The 18928-nt window shown below is 37.7% G+C and overlaps 1 protein-coding gene across 1 annotated transcript; it reads left to right on the plus strand.

Annotated features, from left to right (window-relative positions):
• Nucleotides 1-1301: 1301 nt before the first annotated feature.
• LOC141806053 (protein NLRC3-like) lies at nt 1302-13629 on the plus strand. Its single transcript, XM_074691280.1, has 11 exons — nt 1302-1365; nt 1618-1757; nt 3572-3721; nt 5706-5899; nt 7433-8782; nt 8891-9344; nt 9591-9764; nt 9879-10052; nt 10575-10751; nt 11952-12122; nt 12853-13629. Exons 2-11 carry the CDS (start codon nt 1630-1632, stop codon nt 12881-12883), a joined length of 3003 nt encoding a protein of 1000 aa, XP_074547381.1. The 5' UTR covers nt 1302-1365; nt 1618-1629; the 3' UTR covers nt 12884-13629.
• Nucleotides 13630-18928: the final 5299 nt, after the last annotated feature.

Raw genomic sequence — 18928 nt, forward strand, 5'->3', positions numbered from 1 at the left:
ATGGATATTTTGATATATATTAACACTACAAAAAAAATAGAAACTTTATTTTAATTTTGTTCTATTTCTTATTTATCTATTGTAATATATATATATATATATATATATATATATATATATATATATATATATATATATATATATATATATATATATATATATATATATATATATATATATATATATATATATATATGGCACTGTCAGCGGTGCCATTAGCTCGTTCATTTTAGCATCATTCCTTTATTTAGAAAACGATTTTAATTTTCTAAATAAAGGAATGATGCTAAAATGAACGAGCTAATGGCACCGCTGACAGGCTAACGCATATATATATATATATAACACTACAAAAAAAATAGAAACTTTATTTTAATTTTGTTCTATTTCTTATTTATCTATTGTAATATATATAATATATATATATATATATATATCTTTTTTTTTTTCAAAATCTTTCTTTCAAGTTTCCTGTACTTTTACGGAATATTTTGGTGTTAAAAAAATTTTGCTCATGTAAATATTTGAGTGCTTTTTTCTTCTTCTTTTTTGTTATGTCTAAACTGTTATGTTGTTTTTTTTTGTTTTTTTTTGTCATGATGCGTTCAGCCCCAATGACAGCACAAAGCTTGAGGTGAAGTTTATATACCGCGCGTAATGTGTGGGACAACCCTCAGTTTGAATTGGATTGATTATAAGCTGTGAGCATCACAAAGTTAAAGCACATGGTGAAAGCACTACAGTGGTTTGTGCTTTGGCTTCTTTTCTGTTTTTTTTTTTTTTTTTTTTGCTTTTGTTTGTTTGTTTGTTTGTTTTAAAAAAAAAAAGACTTGAAATTTTACAGAGGGGCAATTATTTTGACCTTTAATGATTTTTTATTCATCTGATGGATTTGATTCATAATGAGTAAATCCTTTTGGTTAAATGCACCTTGTCATGGCCCATTTGACATCAACAAATGTTGGTGTAATTGTCACAACAGAAACCCAACACATTTTATTTACTTTTTAAAGCCTAACCCAAAAGTTATCTTGCCAATGTTAGAGCCACAGATTGTACCTCAATAGTTACTAGTTCCATCATGATTAAATTAACTTCTGAATTTTCAAATATTATAAAATATTCTTTGGGAAAAGAGAAAAGCATAAACCAACAGCAAAAACATCTTGTAACCCACTTTTCCTCACATACACACACAAAAAACCCTGGATGCGTTTTCTAATTTTCCTTTAAGTACAGAAGAGGGCAGCAGCTGGTCATGTGATTTCTGAGAACAGGTCCCGAGCTCTGAAAGTGAAAGTGTTAAAATGTCAGTACAGACTCCTCTTACACCATGGATAGAACAAAGTAGGACAACAGAGTGTGGTGAGTGTTAATCCAACATTGTATCATATCACTTCTAAAGTCTTAGATGAAGTTTTCTCTCTCTGAACTGTTAAAGAAGGAAAGGTTCAAATGAATTCAGCAGCTGGATTGAGAAATGAACACAGGAGGTCTGGCTCTTGTGTGTTTTTGTTTCTACATTACTGTGTCTAAATCCTGGGTGTGACTTTGGGACAGACTTATTGGTCCCGATTCTTGTTTGTTCTCAGTAAGTTTTTCTGTTTAACCTTTCAGACTTCGGAGCACATGAGTGACGGATTAGAGGAAGAGGAAGACAGAGCAGAGACTGCTGGACCCAGCTGTCTGCCCCTGAAGAGTGACCAGTCCATAGCTACTCTATGCTTCAGGAATGAGCCTGGACCCTCAGACAAAAAGTGAGAAATCTTGGTTATGTTAAATTTCTCCTAAAATGTATTTGTGTCCCATATTTAAACTGGAAGCACTCAGAGAGTGCAGACCTCCACCAAGCATATTGTGATTGTCACCAACACTTTAGTCCTACTTTAATGTTATACTCCCTTTCAGCTGACTGTCTGCTACAATTTGGTGTTAGTTGCAGGTTTGTACGATAATTTGTTTCCTGACAGTGTTGAAAATTATGATGACCCAGTACATATTTCATATTCTGGATCTTAGTATCCAGAATATTGCCAGGATCTGAATCATACTTTTACATCTGTCAGAAAGGATTGTGACCTTGTCTTGTATTCTTTTGCAAAGCAATCCGACCATTTATCATGGAGTTATATACACATATGATGAAAACAGCCCTCTCTCACAATGATAAAGAATCCTTTTAAAAAATCCTGGATCCAGACGGTGATTCAGATCACCTCCAAAAATTAATCACTTTGTCTTTATCCCATTTTAAACATTTCCTGAAAATGTCATCAAGATTCATTTGTTACTTTTCAAGTTGTCTTGTTCACATATAAACAGTCGAACTCTCCCAAAAACATAACCTCCTTGGCAAAGGTAAAATTCTAATCTTAAAGATAGTTTAAAGCAGGGGGGAAAAATTATTACCCCCCTTTTAAACTGTCTTTTGAGCTGCCAGTCACAGAGAAGAAATTATTCCTAGATTTTCATTTCAAGCCTATCTGAATTATAACTCTGCTGATATATGTTTTTTTTTTCACATCAAGGAGGGTATACAGGTCTAGGGGATTGGTCCTTACAGAAAATGAGTAATGCCTAGCCACCAAAACAGCTGTTTGAGCAAAAATCACAACATAACACAAATATTTATTGTAACACAACTCCCTTGTAATTTTTTTTTTTCACAAATTTTGATGACTTTACGTCAAAGAAAAGTTAAGCAGAGATTTGACTAAAGAGCTTTGCAAGTAGCTTTGCTCATCAATTTATTTTCCAAAATTTGGAAAAGAAAACAGTTGGGTGAAAACAAGGGGAGTCTCAACCTGGAAAATGAAAAACAAAAAAGTTAACGACACCAGATTCAGCTTACATACTTACAGCAGTGTGGTTAGTTGATCTCTTACAGAATTATTGATTTTATCTTCTACCTTTCTGAGAACTTTAAAAGTTATGGAAGTCTCACAGGATTTTGTTTAGATTCTTTCTGCAAACTTTTCAAATACAGTTATACTCATCACAGTTATACACACGTGATACTTATCATTAGAGCCAGATGAAACTACCAGAACAGCTTCAATTCCTTAAGATAAAAAATAAGAATTATAACAATTGCTGACCATTTACCAAGAAACTTTAAGGGTGCAAAAAAAATGTGTCAGATAATGTTTTTGTCCTTTTTTCTCTGTCTGTATCATGTTGTTTTAACAGGGATTAGTGTGATTATTATGGTCAATAACTTCTTCATGTGTTTTGAGCTGTTAAAATTTAACCTGTTGAGGCCAAGAGAGGCACTGATAAAGTGACATGTAAACATAAGAAAGCTATGCGACTTCCTTAAAGAGGTCAAGATAACAGAGTCTATGAGCTAGATCTTTGAGATCAAGGAGGAAACCTTGTAGCTGAAGCTTTTCATGTCTCAGGTGGTGAGTGTCAATCCTAAAAGTCTAAAGTCACAGATGAAGTAATGTTGAGTAGGTAATTTGGGTAATTTGATTGGGTTTTTTTTTTTTTTTTTGACTAAAGAACAGACTTTTTTTCTCTTGGTTCTTGTGTGTTGAGCTCTCTGTGAGTTTCTCTGTTTGACCTTCAGACTGACTTCAACTCACAACATGAGTGCCAGATTGGAGGAAGAGGAGGACAGAGCAGAGTGTCCTGGACCCAGCTGTCTGTCCCTGAAAAGTAACCAGTCCATAGCTAGTCCTCTATGCTTCAGGAATGAGCCTGGACCCTCAGACACAAAGTAAGAAACCCAGTGTGGCTCAGCTAACTCTTTTGTGGACATTTCTATTCCAATGAATTTGTAAGCTTAAATAGAACAATTCAAGGTAAAATATTTTATGACATCTTCAGTATCTTGGCATTCATCCACCACCTAATCTAAGTGGTGTAACTGTGTCGTCTGAGACAGTGCAAGCAGATTGGTAGATTGCGGTCACAGTCCTGATTCGTAAGGGGGGCTGGAGAGTGTGCTAACAGGGTGTCATACTACTGAGCCGGGGATTTGTTTCAGAGCTAAGTTGAAGAGATAGGGTTAGAAACTCTGACATCTGTGGCTACGTGAGGAGGTTCATGCATTTGATTCGAAAGTAAATACACAAACCAACCTCACAGAAATAAATGCATGGATTAGTTTTTTCCATTATTATTAAACATAATGTGTGTGTAGGGTTTTTATTTTTTTATTTTTTGGAATCACAATTTTTTTCTTTAATCATAAGAAATTGCAGCTCTTCTTGCAGTTTCATCTGGCTGCATTGTTAAGTATAATTGATTATTATCTGGGTAACAAATAATGTGGAATGTGGTTGAAAAGATGAGATGTCTTCCTAAAGGAAAAAGGTTTTAAAACTTAAAACAATGGTTAAATCAAAGCACTAGTTAGTTTCTTCGCTGATTTGTAGCTCTTTCCAAAACCATTTGTTACCCAGACCCTGCGTACAATAGGGGTGGGCATATTGATCTAAATATCGATAATATCGATACCAAGATGAGTATTGGTATCGGATCGATACTAGCGTGATGAGATCGATACTGCAGTTCCTCTTATGACATCTAACAATTCACTTTACTTTCCTCCATTTGCCGCTTCTCTGTGCAAATGGGAGCAACCATTTTGTTATTTTGCACTAGTGATTTTTTTTCCTAAAACAATTGTGGTAGAATGATTATTTTATTACTTTTATAAAGTATATCTTTTGTTCTATTGTTGGGGTTAGAAAATACAAAGCATTTTTATTGCCTAAAATCTTTGTGCTGTGTTTTACCATAATCATAATCAAAATCAACCAACTCAAGGCAAAATCACAAAATTATTCAATGATCATTACATTTCATGTAAAAAGTATCGGTATCAGTATCGGTGATACTAGCCCTGTATTTACTTGGTATCAGATCGATACCAAAATTCCCAGTATCGCCCACCCCTAGCGTACAACTGAAAATTAGGGTCAAGTTACAAAGAGATTAATCTTATAAATATACAAAGACAAAGTCATAAATTTATGAGAAAAAAGTCTTTGTGTTAGTCTATAGCTAGGCTATCAGAAAAGCAGCAGTTGACTTTGCGAAAATGAGAAACATGGAGCATTTTGTGAAGCTATACCTTAGTAAAGGTTTCACAAATAAGGAATTATTTCATCTTTTGGCACAGCAGCATAATATTTTCATAGGTAAAAGGACCCTAAAAATAGCCAAGAAACTGTGGCTTTGTTAAGGACTTTGTTAAAGTCAGAAAGATACAGATTCAGCTTTCTCTGCTCAATAACTCATCAGTGGAACATTGCTTTTACAAAATCGACGCCTCTTTGCAATCACAGCGAGGTAGTTTGCCCCCTTTTCTTTTAAGTGGCCCTAATCCTCTGTCATACCCTGCTAGTTGCCTGTGTGGTGACTGAGCTCAGCCGTGGTGTAAATAGTTGTGAGGTATGGAGATCAGCTGCACATAACCAGTTCCCTGGTCACTTGGAGTTTTTCCAAACCAGCACACTACAAGTTTTGTTTATTTAATAGTATGAGCCACTGTTTACTTTCATATCTTCATAATCTACTCTGTATAGCAGGAAAATGTAACATTTTTGCTACCTCATGGGCAAAAAAAGTAGACAAAAGGCACCTTCCCTCTGTTACCCCTTCACAGAAGCTTCTTGATCCTGTTTTTAGTCTCGCTAGTCTTTATTTTTGCACATCAGTCAACAAATCCTATAAATTTAAGGACGTGTTCACAGGGGGAGGAAGAGGAGTCCTGTTTTTGTGGAGGAACAGCCGTCCTACTGTGCTGTGTGTCAGGACTTCCTGAAGGATCCAGTCTCTATCAGCTGTGGACACAGGTTCTGCACACAGTGCCTCGCCTCATACTGGGACCAGGCCGGTTCACCAGGAGACTCCTCCTGTCTCCACTGTGAAGACAATACACAACAAAGTAAGACTGTAAACTTGTCTAATTTTTGGGAAAACATATACACATCTTGTTTAGGTGACATGGTGACATCCTGTCAGACTGTACAAAAGATTTTTTTGACCATCATAGGAATTCTAAGTCCAAGTGAGAAGTCCAAGTCGAAGCTCTTTTTCTGTCTTACAAAACAGTGACAAGAAGATCTGTGTTTACACAGAAACAGGCCATTTGGGTCTGTTAAAACGCTGTTCCCCTGTAAAGGAGAGGTTGAACATAACAATACTTATGCATCATATCCCAAAACCGTTGTCATGTAAATGGCCCCTAAATCTCAAGCCAGACTCTTCTCCTCTTTTGTTCCCATATGGTGGAATAAATTACCCAACTCCATACAATCTGCAGAGTCCCTATTTACTTTAAAGAAATGTCTGAAGATTCATCTGTTCAGGAGCACTTTGGGGGCACTTGATCTGATATTTCTCCTCTTTGTCCTCAGAGGTAGAATAAATCAGAAGGTGAATATTTAGCACTGATTACTGATTGTTGTTGAAGGTTGAATATTTTTGTTGACGTTGATTTTAAGTCGCTAAAAGCAAAAAAAAAAAAAAAATAAAAAAAAAGAATGAATCACCTGTGATGACAGTAATTTTGAAGGGGGAGCACTTCCTCTGGCACTAGATGGCAGCACCTGCAAGTAAAATAACTTGAAGCATTTTGTTGCATTAACTAAGGTTTATACATATATATATATATATATATATATATATATATATATATATATATATATATATATATATATATATATATATATATATATATATATTGAGCAGAAAATTGATAAATTGATTATAAACTATTAAGTAGAGGGGGTGGGTATAAATAAGATTAACTTCTACACTTCTACTCACTCCTTTTCGGATATATGATTTATTTTTCTTATTGAATCATTTGATATGTTTTATTGCTTATTTTTCATGTGTTTGGCTTCTGTAGCGTATTTTTTGTATGTTTGTTTATTATTATCATCATTATTATCATTAATATGACTATATTTTTAGTACTATTATTGTTATTGTCATTATTTTGTCTGATATAAACTTATATAAACTACTGCTACTACTACTACTCTAGTCTGAACTTTTGCTTGTGTTGTTCGTTGCTTTGGATGAAAGTGTCCTTTAAATAGAATTGTAGAACTGGCACCTCCTTTCACATCTTGCCACAAACTGTTTCTGTAAAAGAGACAACATGTGAACATGGAGTACGGGTAAACAAACACTTCTACGAGCTGTAGCTGAAGTCTGATCTGTTATTAGGACCTTGTACCGTAAGAAACATACATTATAGTTTTCCGAGTATTTATTCATAAATAAGCTTGAAACCTTCTCCTCCTCCTCTATTTCATGCTGAACTAGAATACTACAACGCTGGTAGAAATGTCTCATTTTTAGCACGTTAAACAGCAAGAAAAACTTTGTTGATTAAATCAACTCACCAAGCCTGACATGTCCTCAGGGATTTACTTTGTTTTTCTCACTCTTCTTTGTCTTTTTTCAGAGCCACCTGGTCTGCAGGAGGTTTTAAATAACCACAAGATCAGTCTGAGGAGGAGATGTGAACTTGTGACTGAGGGAACTGATGAAACAGGAAGTAGAACCCTCCTCAACAGGATCTACACTGAGCTCTACATCACAGAGGGACCAAGTGAAGAGGTGAATACCCAACATGAGGTGAGACAGCTGGAGACAGCCTCCAAGAAAGAGATCCTCCAGGACACTCCCATCAAGGTCCAGGAAATCTTTAAAGCCTTACCTGAGCAACAGAAAGTCATCAGAGTGGTTCTGACAAACGGCGTGGCTGGGATTGGAAAAACTTTCTCAGTGCAGAAGTTCACTCTGGACTGGGCAGAGGGCTCTGAAAACCAAGACCTCAGTCTGCTGCTTCTGCTTTCATTCAGGGAGCTGAACCTGATCAAAGACCAGCGCTACAGTCTCCTCAAGCTGATCCATGTTTTCCATCCAACATTAGATAAGCTGACAGCAGAGACGCTGGCTGTCTGTAAACTGTTGTTCATCTTTGACGGCCTGGACGAAAGCAGACTGTCTCTGGATTTTAACAACACTCAGCGTGTGTCTGACGTCACACAGGAGTGCTCTGTAAACCTGCTGTTAACTAACCTCATACAGGGGAACCTGCTTCCCTCAGCTCTGGTCTGGATCACTTCTCGACCTGCAGCAGCCATTCAGATCCCTCCTTCACGCGTGGACAGGCTGACAGAAGTACGAGGCTTCACTGATGCCCAGAAGGAGGAGTACTTCAGGAGGAGGTTCAGGGATGAAGATGTGTCCAGCAGAATCATCTCACACATCAAGACCTCCAGGAGCCTCCACATCATGTGTCTGATCCCGGTCTTCTGCTGGATCACTGCTACAGTTCTGGAGCACATGATGAGCACAGAGCAGAGAGGAGAGCTGCCCAAGACCCTGACTGACATGTACTCACACTTCCTGCTGGTTCAGACTCAGAGGAAGAAGAAGAAGTTCGCTGAGGGTCATGAGACCAGTCCTCAGACCAGTCCTCAGGAGCTGATGGAGGCTGACGGAGAAGTTCTCCTGAAGCTGGGCAGGCTGGCATTTGAACAACTGGAGGAAGGAAACATCATGTTCTACCAAGAAGACCTGGAGCGCTGTGGTCTGGACGTCACTGAGGCCTTGGTGTACTCAGGAGTTTGTACCGAGATCTTCAAAAGAGAGAGTGTGATCTTCCAGAAAACCGTCTACTGCTTCGTTCATCTGAGCGTTCAGGAGTTTCTGGCTGCCGTCTACATGTTCCACTGTTTCACACACACAGACACAGCAGTACTGGAGGACTTTCTGAAGGAACAAGACAATGAACACGATGACATTGGTGAGGAAGATCAAGGACTTTATGTTTATGACTGGAGCGCTGATGAAAATGATGATAATGGCAGTCAAACTAGTGTTAAAAGTGATGACAGTAACTCTTGTTTGAAAGTCTTCTTGGATAAAGCCATGAAAAGGTCCCTGAGAAGTAAAACTGGTCACCTGGACCTGTTTGTGCGCTTCCTTCATGGACTGTCTTTGAAGTCAAACCAGAGACTCTTGGGGGGTCTGCTGGGTCACACAGACAACAGTCCAGAGATGATCCAAAGAGTCATCAACAACCTGAAGAAGATGAACAGTCGTGGGGTCTCTCCTGACAGAAGCATCAACATCTTCCACTGTCTGACGGAGATGAAGGACCCCTCAGTCCATCAGGAGATCCAAGAGTTCCTGAGGTCAGAGAACAGATCAGAGCAGGAACTCTCTGAGATCCAGTGCTCTGCTCTGGCCTACATGCTGCAGATGTCAGAGGAGGTTCTGGAGGAGTTAGATCTGGAGAAGTACAACACGTCAGTCCAAGGACGACTGAGATTAATTCCAGCTGTGAGGAACTGCAGGAAGGCTCAGTAAGTTTCCCTGAGATCAACATTAAAAATCAGAGTAGACCCATAGTTTAGAAATAAACATCGGATTAAATCTTTAAGAATTGTTCCAGTCTAATTTAAACAAGAAAACAGAGAAGTAAACATTATGATATACTTTGTCCTTGAATTGTCTTAGACTAATTTTTGATTGCATTCTTTTTTTAAAGTTTAGCTATGTTCTCAAAAAGTATGAAGTCTGCTCTCTTATCTTAACAAACTTTGTAACAGACTTTCCAGAAGTCTGCTCTCAGTGATCCACTGTGAAGTTGTGGCCTCTGCTCTGAAGTCCAACCCCTCCCATCTCAGAGAGCTGGACATGAGCAACAACAAACTGAAAGATTCAGGGACGACGCTTTTGTTTTCTGGTCTGAGGAGTCCACACTGCAGACTGAAGACTCTGAGGTCAGTTCACTGACTGATGGTCAGGATTTTGTGATGTAAAGCACATTACAAACATGAACACATCTTATTTAACAATAAATGAGATTTGATAATTATCATTTATGCTGTATTTAGATTGTCATCATGCAGTTTGTCAGAGATCAGCTGTGCTTCTCTGGCCTCCGCTCTTAAGTCCAACCCTCCTTATCTGAGAGAGCTGGAGCTGGGTAAAAACAAGCTGCAGGATTCAGGAGTGGAGCAGCTGTGTGGTTTTCTGGAGAGTCCACTCTGCAAACTGGAGACTCTGAGGTCAGTTTTATTCTGGTGCTGCGATTAATTTAATGTGAAAGTTGTATAGTATTACAATATGAACTGATACTTGTATGACTGTCATGTTTCCATCTTTTAAATTATATTAATCAAAAGAAATAAATGAGTGGTGGTACTGCATAAATAACATTTATTTAGCTTTTGTGGTCCAGTTCATTAAGATGTTGAGGGAATTCCTGGTGAGGCTGGCGGAGTCAACAGTCAGCATGTACGAGAAAGTTAATGATGAAACATGAAGGTACCACAGAAAAAAAAAACAACATAAAAAAACAAGGAAACCACCATTGGTTAATAAATCAAACACCTGGACTAATTTCAACAACTTTGACAATTAATAAAAGAGATGTATATGAGACATGGGTTTGCAAGGAGTGCTACATGTTAACAACATGTGTCCATCATCAATTTCATGTGATACTTGCAAAAATGTGTCATTTCCTACAGACTCAGTCCACTGGAACCCTATTCAATACAGCTCCATCCTTTTATTTTCTTATATAGATTAAGTTACTGCAGTCTGTCTGAGATTAGCTGTGCTTCTCTGGCCTCTGCTTTGAAGTCCAACCCCTCCCGTCTGAGAGAGCTGGAGCTGAGTGGAAACAATAAGCTGCAGGATTCAGGAGTGAAGATACTGTGTGGATCTCTGGAGAGTCCACTCTGCAGACTGGAAATACTGAGGTGAGTTCACTGACTCTCTGTTTAACAATTGTGTTGTTCTATGCATCACTTAATCCACATCAAATTCTTTTGGTCATATTTTCATGTCTCTCATTCTTAATGTTGCCCAAAGTTAGAGAAGAAGAGAAGTTCTAAAAACCTTAACAACTGTTCACTTATAACGACAGTATTTAATGTTTTACAAATCATTCAAACTGTGTATTGAACTAAAAATGAAGTGAAGACAGTAATGTAAATATTGAGACTGAAAAGATTCATTATTTAGGAATATAAGCTTTAGGTCCAAAACAAACTACATTGTAAACCCACTGTCAGTGAACCGTTTGTTGTTGCATCAATAAATGCAACATAAGGCTTCCATAGAAAGAGGAACGCTTACAAACATGATGCAATCGGTCCCAAACATGAGCTGCTTCTCTGGGCCAAAATTAATTTCTGATGTACCAAGGGGAAGTGGTCTGATGAATAAGACTTTAATGTTCTCTTCTAAAATCCTGGACGCTGTGTCCTCTGCCCTAAAGAGGAGAAGGAGAGCCCAGCTTGTTTTTGGCTCATAGTTTCAAGCCAGCATCCCCGATGGTCTAGGGATCAGAAGAGTCCATGTCATGTGAGACTTACACATCTGTGAAGGATCCATTAATGCTGAACAATATCTGCCGGTTTAGGAGCAACATATGCTGCCATCCAGACAACAACTTTTTTAGGAAGACCTTACAGATTTCCAAGAGCCAGTGACAAACCGCGTTATGCATGGAGTTCAACAACTCTGTACTCGAAGAGTCCAGGTGCTGAACTGACCTGCCTTCAGTCCTGATTTGTTCCCCAATGATTTAACATCTTGAAATAAAGACCCTCGGCTGTTGACTTCAAACTCCAGATCCTGGTCTCCTGGTTCACCAACATTTACAGAGAGTTGATAAAAAAAAAAAGCTGATGGCCCATGATGGAAAACATGTTACCCTAACCCTAACCCTAACCCTAACCCTGTACCAACGGTTTTGACACGTTTATAAAATCAAATTTGAAATGTGCAGATGTTTTTCTGAAACGACATCTCACTTTCTTTGCCCTACTTTTGGTTAAGTACGAACTTAAACAGTCTTTGATTAAGTCTTTGTAATGTTGATCTACACATTTACAACATGAACACATATGATTAGATAATACATCTTTTTTCTTAATCGTTTATTTTTGATTCAGATTGAGTGAATGCAGTTTATCAGAGATCAGCTGTGCTTCCCTGGCCTCTGCTCTGAAGTCCAACCCCTCCCATCTGAGAGAGCTGGAGCTGAGCTTTAACAACCTACAGGATTCAGTGAAGCTTTTGTCTGATCTTAAGGAGAGTCCTCTCTACAGACTGGAGACCCTGAGGTCAGTGTTTGCACTGAGAACTCTTTTATCAACTTTTTGTACAATTTGCAATTTTTATCTCCAGTTTCTAAAAACCCATTGCTATATTGTGTTCTGTGACTATATAAACACCAAAACTACCCAAAGAAGACAAGATGTCTTTTTTTCCCGTTTTTGATTAAAAAAAAAAAAAAACAGTCTCTCCACAAGACCCTGTCTCCCCTTGTTGAAAAACCATTCACATCTATAGACCCAGTCAATGGTTGTAATTGAATTGACATTTATGGACGTCAGCGGCAGCTAATGAGTAAGGATTTATGTCTTCACAACATTATCTGTGCAACTCTGTGCCAAAAGGTGTCGCTGCAATCTGATTAAAACAGATCCCCCTCACAGTCTCTTTAAATAAACTCAACCAGTGAATTTTGACCACCCTGTGATCTCATTATTTACTCTTTACAGTCGAATTGGATCTTACATCAGCTGACATCGAGCTAACACAAAATTATTTGTTGATTTGTGTTGTTTTAAGTGGTAATTGGTGGAAAACACTTAGTTTTCAGGTTTTTCCAGTGGAAAGATTGGCAAGCTCTCTTGTTTTCCTCAGTTTTCAAAGCAGTGGTTGTCACACAATCACACTATCCTCGACTCGAGGCTTTATGGTCTCGGTCAGGAAAGAATTGGATAATGTCACTGTGGTTGTGTCCACTTTTGTTCAGTCAGTGTTAACACTGATTGGTCTTCTCTGCAGCTGGGAGGGTACTCTGTTAGAGTTCTGGTGACCCTGAGATGGTGAAGCAGCAGCAGCTGCCTGTGTGTGGAGAGGCTCTGACTGCACTGTGTTACCGTGAGAAAGAGGAAGAGGAGGGCTTCATACAGCGGTGACTGACAGAGGAATCACAGCAGGTGGAGGTGACGGTCAGTGCTGCAGTCTGAACTAATCTGAGACCAGCTCCACTCTCAGACACAGTGTTAGGTCCAGCATCATCAGAGAGTTAATGTGTGTGGGCTGCTCTGTCCTTTTACACACTCTCTGCAGACACACTGAGACTCCTCCACTCCTTCTGCTCCGCACTCAAACACCTTCTCCACCTGAAAACCCCACCTTGATTTCCTATCGTCTCTTTTTTCCACAGACACAAAAAAAATGTGCTTATTGTTTCTCTGATAATCCTCACTGAAACTCATCTCTGTATCTGTTTTAATAACATTCTCAATTTGGAGGCTAACTGAAGTGTTCATGTTCTAAAGTTGTTGATTGCTCATTTTAACGCTGCCTCCTGAACCCAAAATCCAGAATAGAAGTCCCTCTGATATCCAAATTGTGTTTTGGGGCTGTGCTGTATAATCTATTAACAGACAGATACCCCAGCTCCAGTGTCCGTCACCAGCCTGCTATCTTTTTCCCACTAAACATTAGATGTCTGATGGACGTGCAGATCAAGTCTTTATCACGTATGTCAGTCCAAGACTAATTCTGGACTTCTACACAACTTAAATTAAGTCTGCTATTTTGGCGTCTAACGACAACCCCACTTGGATGTCAATGTGCAGTTCGACATTTAAACGTCAGCTTTTTGAGTGAGCCTGAGGTGTTCAAGGGACATCCTTTCACAGTCATTTTTGGATGTCTAGTTTTGGCCCCCTGAAGGTGCAGACGACAGACTCCAGACAGCATCTTTTTTCAATGTCTACTGAACAGCCATTTATGATGTCCACAGTAACTGCACCACTGTGCAGACGTTAACAGGATGTCACTTTTAGTCGTTTAATTTCAAATATTACTTCTGAATAAAAGTAATTTTGTTTGTTTGTTTACATTTCCTGTTTCCATTCTAAACTTATGATTTGTTATCCTGTACTGATTGATTTTCCCGAAGGCTCATTTGGCTCAGCAGCAGGCTTGAAGTGGAAATGTATGATCCCTTTGTTTGCATTTACAGTTACCATCTGCTGCTGAGAAAGGAAAGAGTTCCAGGGGAGGCGCAGAAAAGGGCAGGAAAAAAAAGGACACACAAAAAAATTAAAAGGCTGAATTTAGGAGTAAGTGCAGAAACTGTAAGACCAGTGTGCCAAGGTTGTGACATTATTTGCCTAGACTGTCCGTCTGCTATATGGAGTGTGCTTGTCTGTGTGTGTACACACATGCATTTATGTATCTGTGAACACATGAGGGCAAACAGAGAGCTGAGGACAACTCTCACATACACACATTTATAAACATATTAACCCAGCCAACCGGCATATGGCAAAATAAACTTCTCCAGACACCTCCCAAAATTTTGCATTTGAAGTGTACAGGAGGTCTCTTGTGTCAATTAAGGGGTCTCAGCACCACAATGTGTGGTTACTTACTGTGAATTTTCAATCTACTACTTCATATAAAAAATCTAATTTTAAATGGTCACCTTCACAAGAATTTGTGAATGCTAAAAACACTAATGTATATGGCAGGGGTCTACAACCTTTACTTCAATAGGAGGCATTTTGCAACAGAATCTACTTCATCTTTGTAAGAATGTAGTAAAAAATGCATACAAAGTAAAAATCTACTAAATACTTATCTAAACAAGAAGTTTTTTGTTTTATGAAATTGAAAAAGTAATGTTTCACTTTTTGATTTTATAAATTTGCAAAAGAAATCAAAGTTTTTTGAAATTTCAAAAATATTTTAAAAAATGTTGATGTTTCAAAAATTTTGAAAACTTTCAAAAAATGTATTAAACTAAAAAAGAACTGCTTTGAAATAAAAAAGTAAAAAAAAAAAAAACATGTAAAAAAAGTTGAACAGTTCAAAAAAATGCAAAAATGTGAGATTAAAAAAAAATTAAAAGTTCAAAAGATTCAATTCAAATAATATGTAAAATTTTCCATGTGTTTAAAAACAGTAAAAAATTGGAAAAAAATATATAAATTTGAAATTGAAAAAAATGTACTAAAATTTTGAAAAACAAAAATTTATAAAATTTGAAAAAAATATATATATATATTTTGGAAAGAGTACTTTGGTTTTTTAAACATATCCTCATTATACCATATTTCTGTTGTAGTTTCTGTGTTTGTTGTTGGCTAATACCTTTCACCTATCAAGCATGTATATCAAGCCGACACATTGCCAGTGTAATGAATCCATTCCCACAAGATAAAAATCTTGTCTTTTTGTAGGTTTAGTAATCTTACCAGGGGTGTAAAAATTGAGGTTAGCCAAAGCTGCATGGAAAGTTGGTGGGCTGTTGATGTTGGAGGAGGTGAAGTAGAAGTGGCGATGGTGGGGGTCTTTATTGTTAGATGTGATGCATATTTAGTTCATCAAAATGTTTATTTAGTGTCAATGTCTACAATTATCGATAACTTCTGTAAGAAAATTTTTTTTTTAATAATAATTCTTTAAATTTACAAGGATCCACAGTAAAGGAGTCATACAGCTGCATGAGGCTCCAGAGCAGCAGGTTGCAGACCCCTGGTTTATGATTTATCTGTAATTGCACTGTTTTTTAACTACTACATTATTTATTAAACTTTTATTCTTTGCTGCTGTAGTGGCTGATTTCTTTCTAGACTCAAGAGCTGTCATCTTATTTTATTTTCATGTTTTTTTGAAGTCAAGTCATTATCATAAATGCACAAATGCTGTAGGCATTCAACCTAGTTCTTACCTATATTTACCAAAATATGGAAGACTTTATTTTGACTGAATGTTCACAATAAATACTTAAGTATTTGTGGTTAAAACCCAGAGTGGATAATTCATTTATTATTAATATTTCTTTTATTAACATATAGGGGACACCCTGGTGACTCCATGTTCTCTGAAGGGAGGCTCACTGTCATTCACTTTGAAAATGACTGGTTTAGGTAGGTATATATATATATATATATATATATATATATATATATATATATATATACAGTGCTGGCCAAAAGTATTGGCACCCCTGCAATTCTGTCAGATAATGCTCAATTTCTCCCAGAAAATGATTGCAATTACAAATGCTTTGGTATTAATATCTTCATTTATCTTGCTTGCAATGAAAAAGCACAAAAGAGAATGAAAAAAAAGTCAAATCAATTATCATTTTACACAAAACTCCAAAAATGGGCCGGACAAAAGTATTGGCACCCTCAGCCTTATACTTGGTAGTACAACCTTTAGACAAAATAACTGTGAACAACCGCTTCTGGTAACCATCAGTGAGTTTCTTACAATGCTCTGCTGGAATTTTAGACCATTCTACTTTGGCAAACTGCTCCAGGTCCCTGAGATTTGAAGGGTGCCTTCTCCAAACTGCTATTTTGAGCTCTCTCCACAGGTGTTCTATGGGATTCAGGTCTGGACTCATTGCTGGCCACTTTAGAAGTCTCCAGTGCTTTCTCTCAAACCATTTTCTTGTGCTATTTGAAGTGTGTTTTGGGTCATTGTCCTGCTGGAAGACCCATGACTGAGGGAGACCCAGCTTTCTCACACTGGGCCCTACATTACGCTGCAAAATTTGTTGGTATTCTTCAGACTTCATAATGCCATGCACACAGTCAAGCAGTCCAGTGCCAGAGGCAGCAAAGCAACCCCAAAACATCAGGGAACCTCCGCCATGTTTGACTGTGGGGACCGTGTTCTTTTCTTTGTAGGCCTCATTTTTTTTCCTGTAAACTCTAAGTTGATTCCTTTTCCCAAAAAGCTCTACTTTTGTCTCATTTGACCAGAGAACATTCTTCCAAAATGTTTTTGGCTTTCTCGGGTAAGTTTTGGCAAACTCCAGCTTGGCTTTTTTATGTCTCTGGGTCAGAAGTGGGGTCTTCCTGGGTATCCTTCCATAGAGTCCCTTTTCATTCAGATGCCGACGTATAGTACGGGTTGACACTGTTGTACCCTCGGACTGCAGGACAGCTTGAACTTGTTTGGATGTTAGTCGAGGTTCTTTATCCACCATCCGCACAATCTTTCGTTGAAATCTCTCATCAATTTGTCTTTTCCGTCCACATCTAGGGAGATTAGCCACAGTGCCATGGGCTTTAAATTTATTGATGACACTGCGCACGGTAGACACAGGAACATTCAGGTCTTTGGAGATGGACTTGTAGCCTTGAGATTACCCATGCTTCCTCACAATTTTGCTTCTCAAGTCCTCAGACAGTTCTTTGGTCTTCTTTCTTTTCTCCATGCTCAATGTGGTACACACAAGGACACATTACAGAGGTTGAGTCAACTTTAATCCATTTTAACTGGCTGCAAGTGTGATTTAGTTATTGCCACCACCTGTTATGTGCCACAGGTAAGTATCAGGTGCTGTTAATTACACAAATTAGAGACGCATCACATGATTTTTCAAAGGGTGCCAATACTTTTGTCCACCCCCTTTTTTATGTTTTGTGTGGAATTATATCCAATTTGGCTTTTTGACAATTCTTTTTGTGGTTTTCCATTAAAGACAAAATAAATGAAGATATTAATACCAAACCATTTGTAATTGCGATCACTTTCTGGGAGAAATTGATCATTATCTGACAGAATTGCAGGGGTGCCAATACTTTTGGCCAGCACTGTATATATATACGTCACAGCCATCAGTTGGAGAAAGAGAACATGAATAATTTAGTTAAATCACTTAAAACAATACCTTTAAAGAAGAGAATATATCAGGAAAAGTTTGATCAGCCGGACATCATAATCACTTTATTATTTTCACTTATGTAAATACACTGATGCAATACATTAGTATTTGTTTGCTTGCTTTTAAATTCCAAAAAGGTGGGCACCTCTCTGGAAGGGGTTGTCTCATCATCAGACAGCTGCTGATTGGTTCAGAGATTGTGGGTTCTTCAGTCTGACATTGATATTTGACTGAATAGAACAAACAGGAGGTTTGTGTTTTTAAGTCAAACTGATCACTCTCTGCAGGGTTGTTCTCCTTCCTTCTCCCCAGTTTGGTTTTATAAAGAATGAATTTCTCACAAAATCAATCTGACTGAAGCAGACAGCTGATGGCTCTTTTTTTCAGTAAAGGAAGCATCAAGTGAAGTGATAAATGCCTTCTTTCTCCCTGTAAGCACGCTCAGAGTCCAGATCCCTTTTCTCTTAAACTGGAGCTTCAGCTTTCTCAAAGAAACTGGCTATGCGAGCTGCTGTCCCTGCCTCCTGCATTTTTTGTATTTGCTAAAGTGAGTGTGTTTTTAAAAGGAGAAGACATAGAAGGGAAGACTACGTCCATGAAAAGTTGACAGTCTCCTGTCCCTTTAAAGATCCAGATCCAGCAGAAGGAGCCGATGTCTAACTGTGTTTCTGTTACAAAAACTTTTTTAAAGAAGGCAGCTCTCAAGTTTGATTCAGTTTGAAATGCGCACACCCACACACCCACACACCCACACATACAGTAACACAGAGATAAGGACAGGTGATTTCCTGTAAGCACAGGAGGTCAAAGTATCAGTAATTATATGGTTAATGATTTATTACAGCAGAGGAGGTCACAGAAGGTAAAGGTGTTCAGGAAGTTCAGTCTGCATCTTGATTCAGGGAATAGAGCAGGACAGTGAAGTGTGGTAAGTGTTATTCCAACATTTGGATCATTTCAGGATTTGAGCTCCCAGTAAGTTTTTCTGTTTAACCTCTTGGACTGACTTTAGACCTGAACATGAGTGTTAGAGCAGAGAAAGAGGACAGAGCAGAGCTGTCCGTCTCTGATGAGTGAACGATATATTTTTGTATTATTATTAAAATTATTATTATACCAATTATTATTATTATTATTATTATTATTATTATTATTATTAATAATAATAATAATAATAATAATAATAATAATAATAATAATAATAATAATAATAATAAT

The sequence above is a fragment of the Halichoeres trimaculatus genome, unplaced genomic scaffold, assembly GCF_033239565.1.
Source record: "Halichoeres trimaculatus isolate MK-OKI-2021-1 unplaced genomic scaffold, fHalTri1.1 fHalTri1_scaffold_17, whole genome shotgun sequence".
In the NCBI taxonomy this organism is placed as follows: domain Eukaryota; kingdom Metazoa; phylum Chordata; class Actinopteri; order Labriformes; family Labridae; genus Halichoeres; species Halichoeres trimaculatus.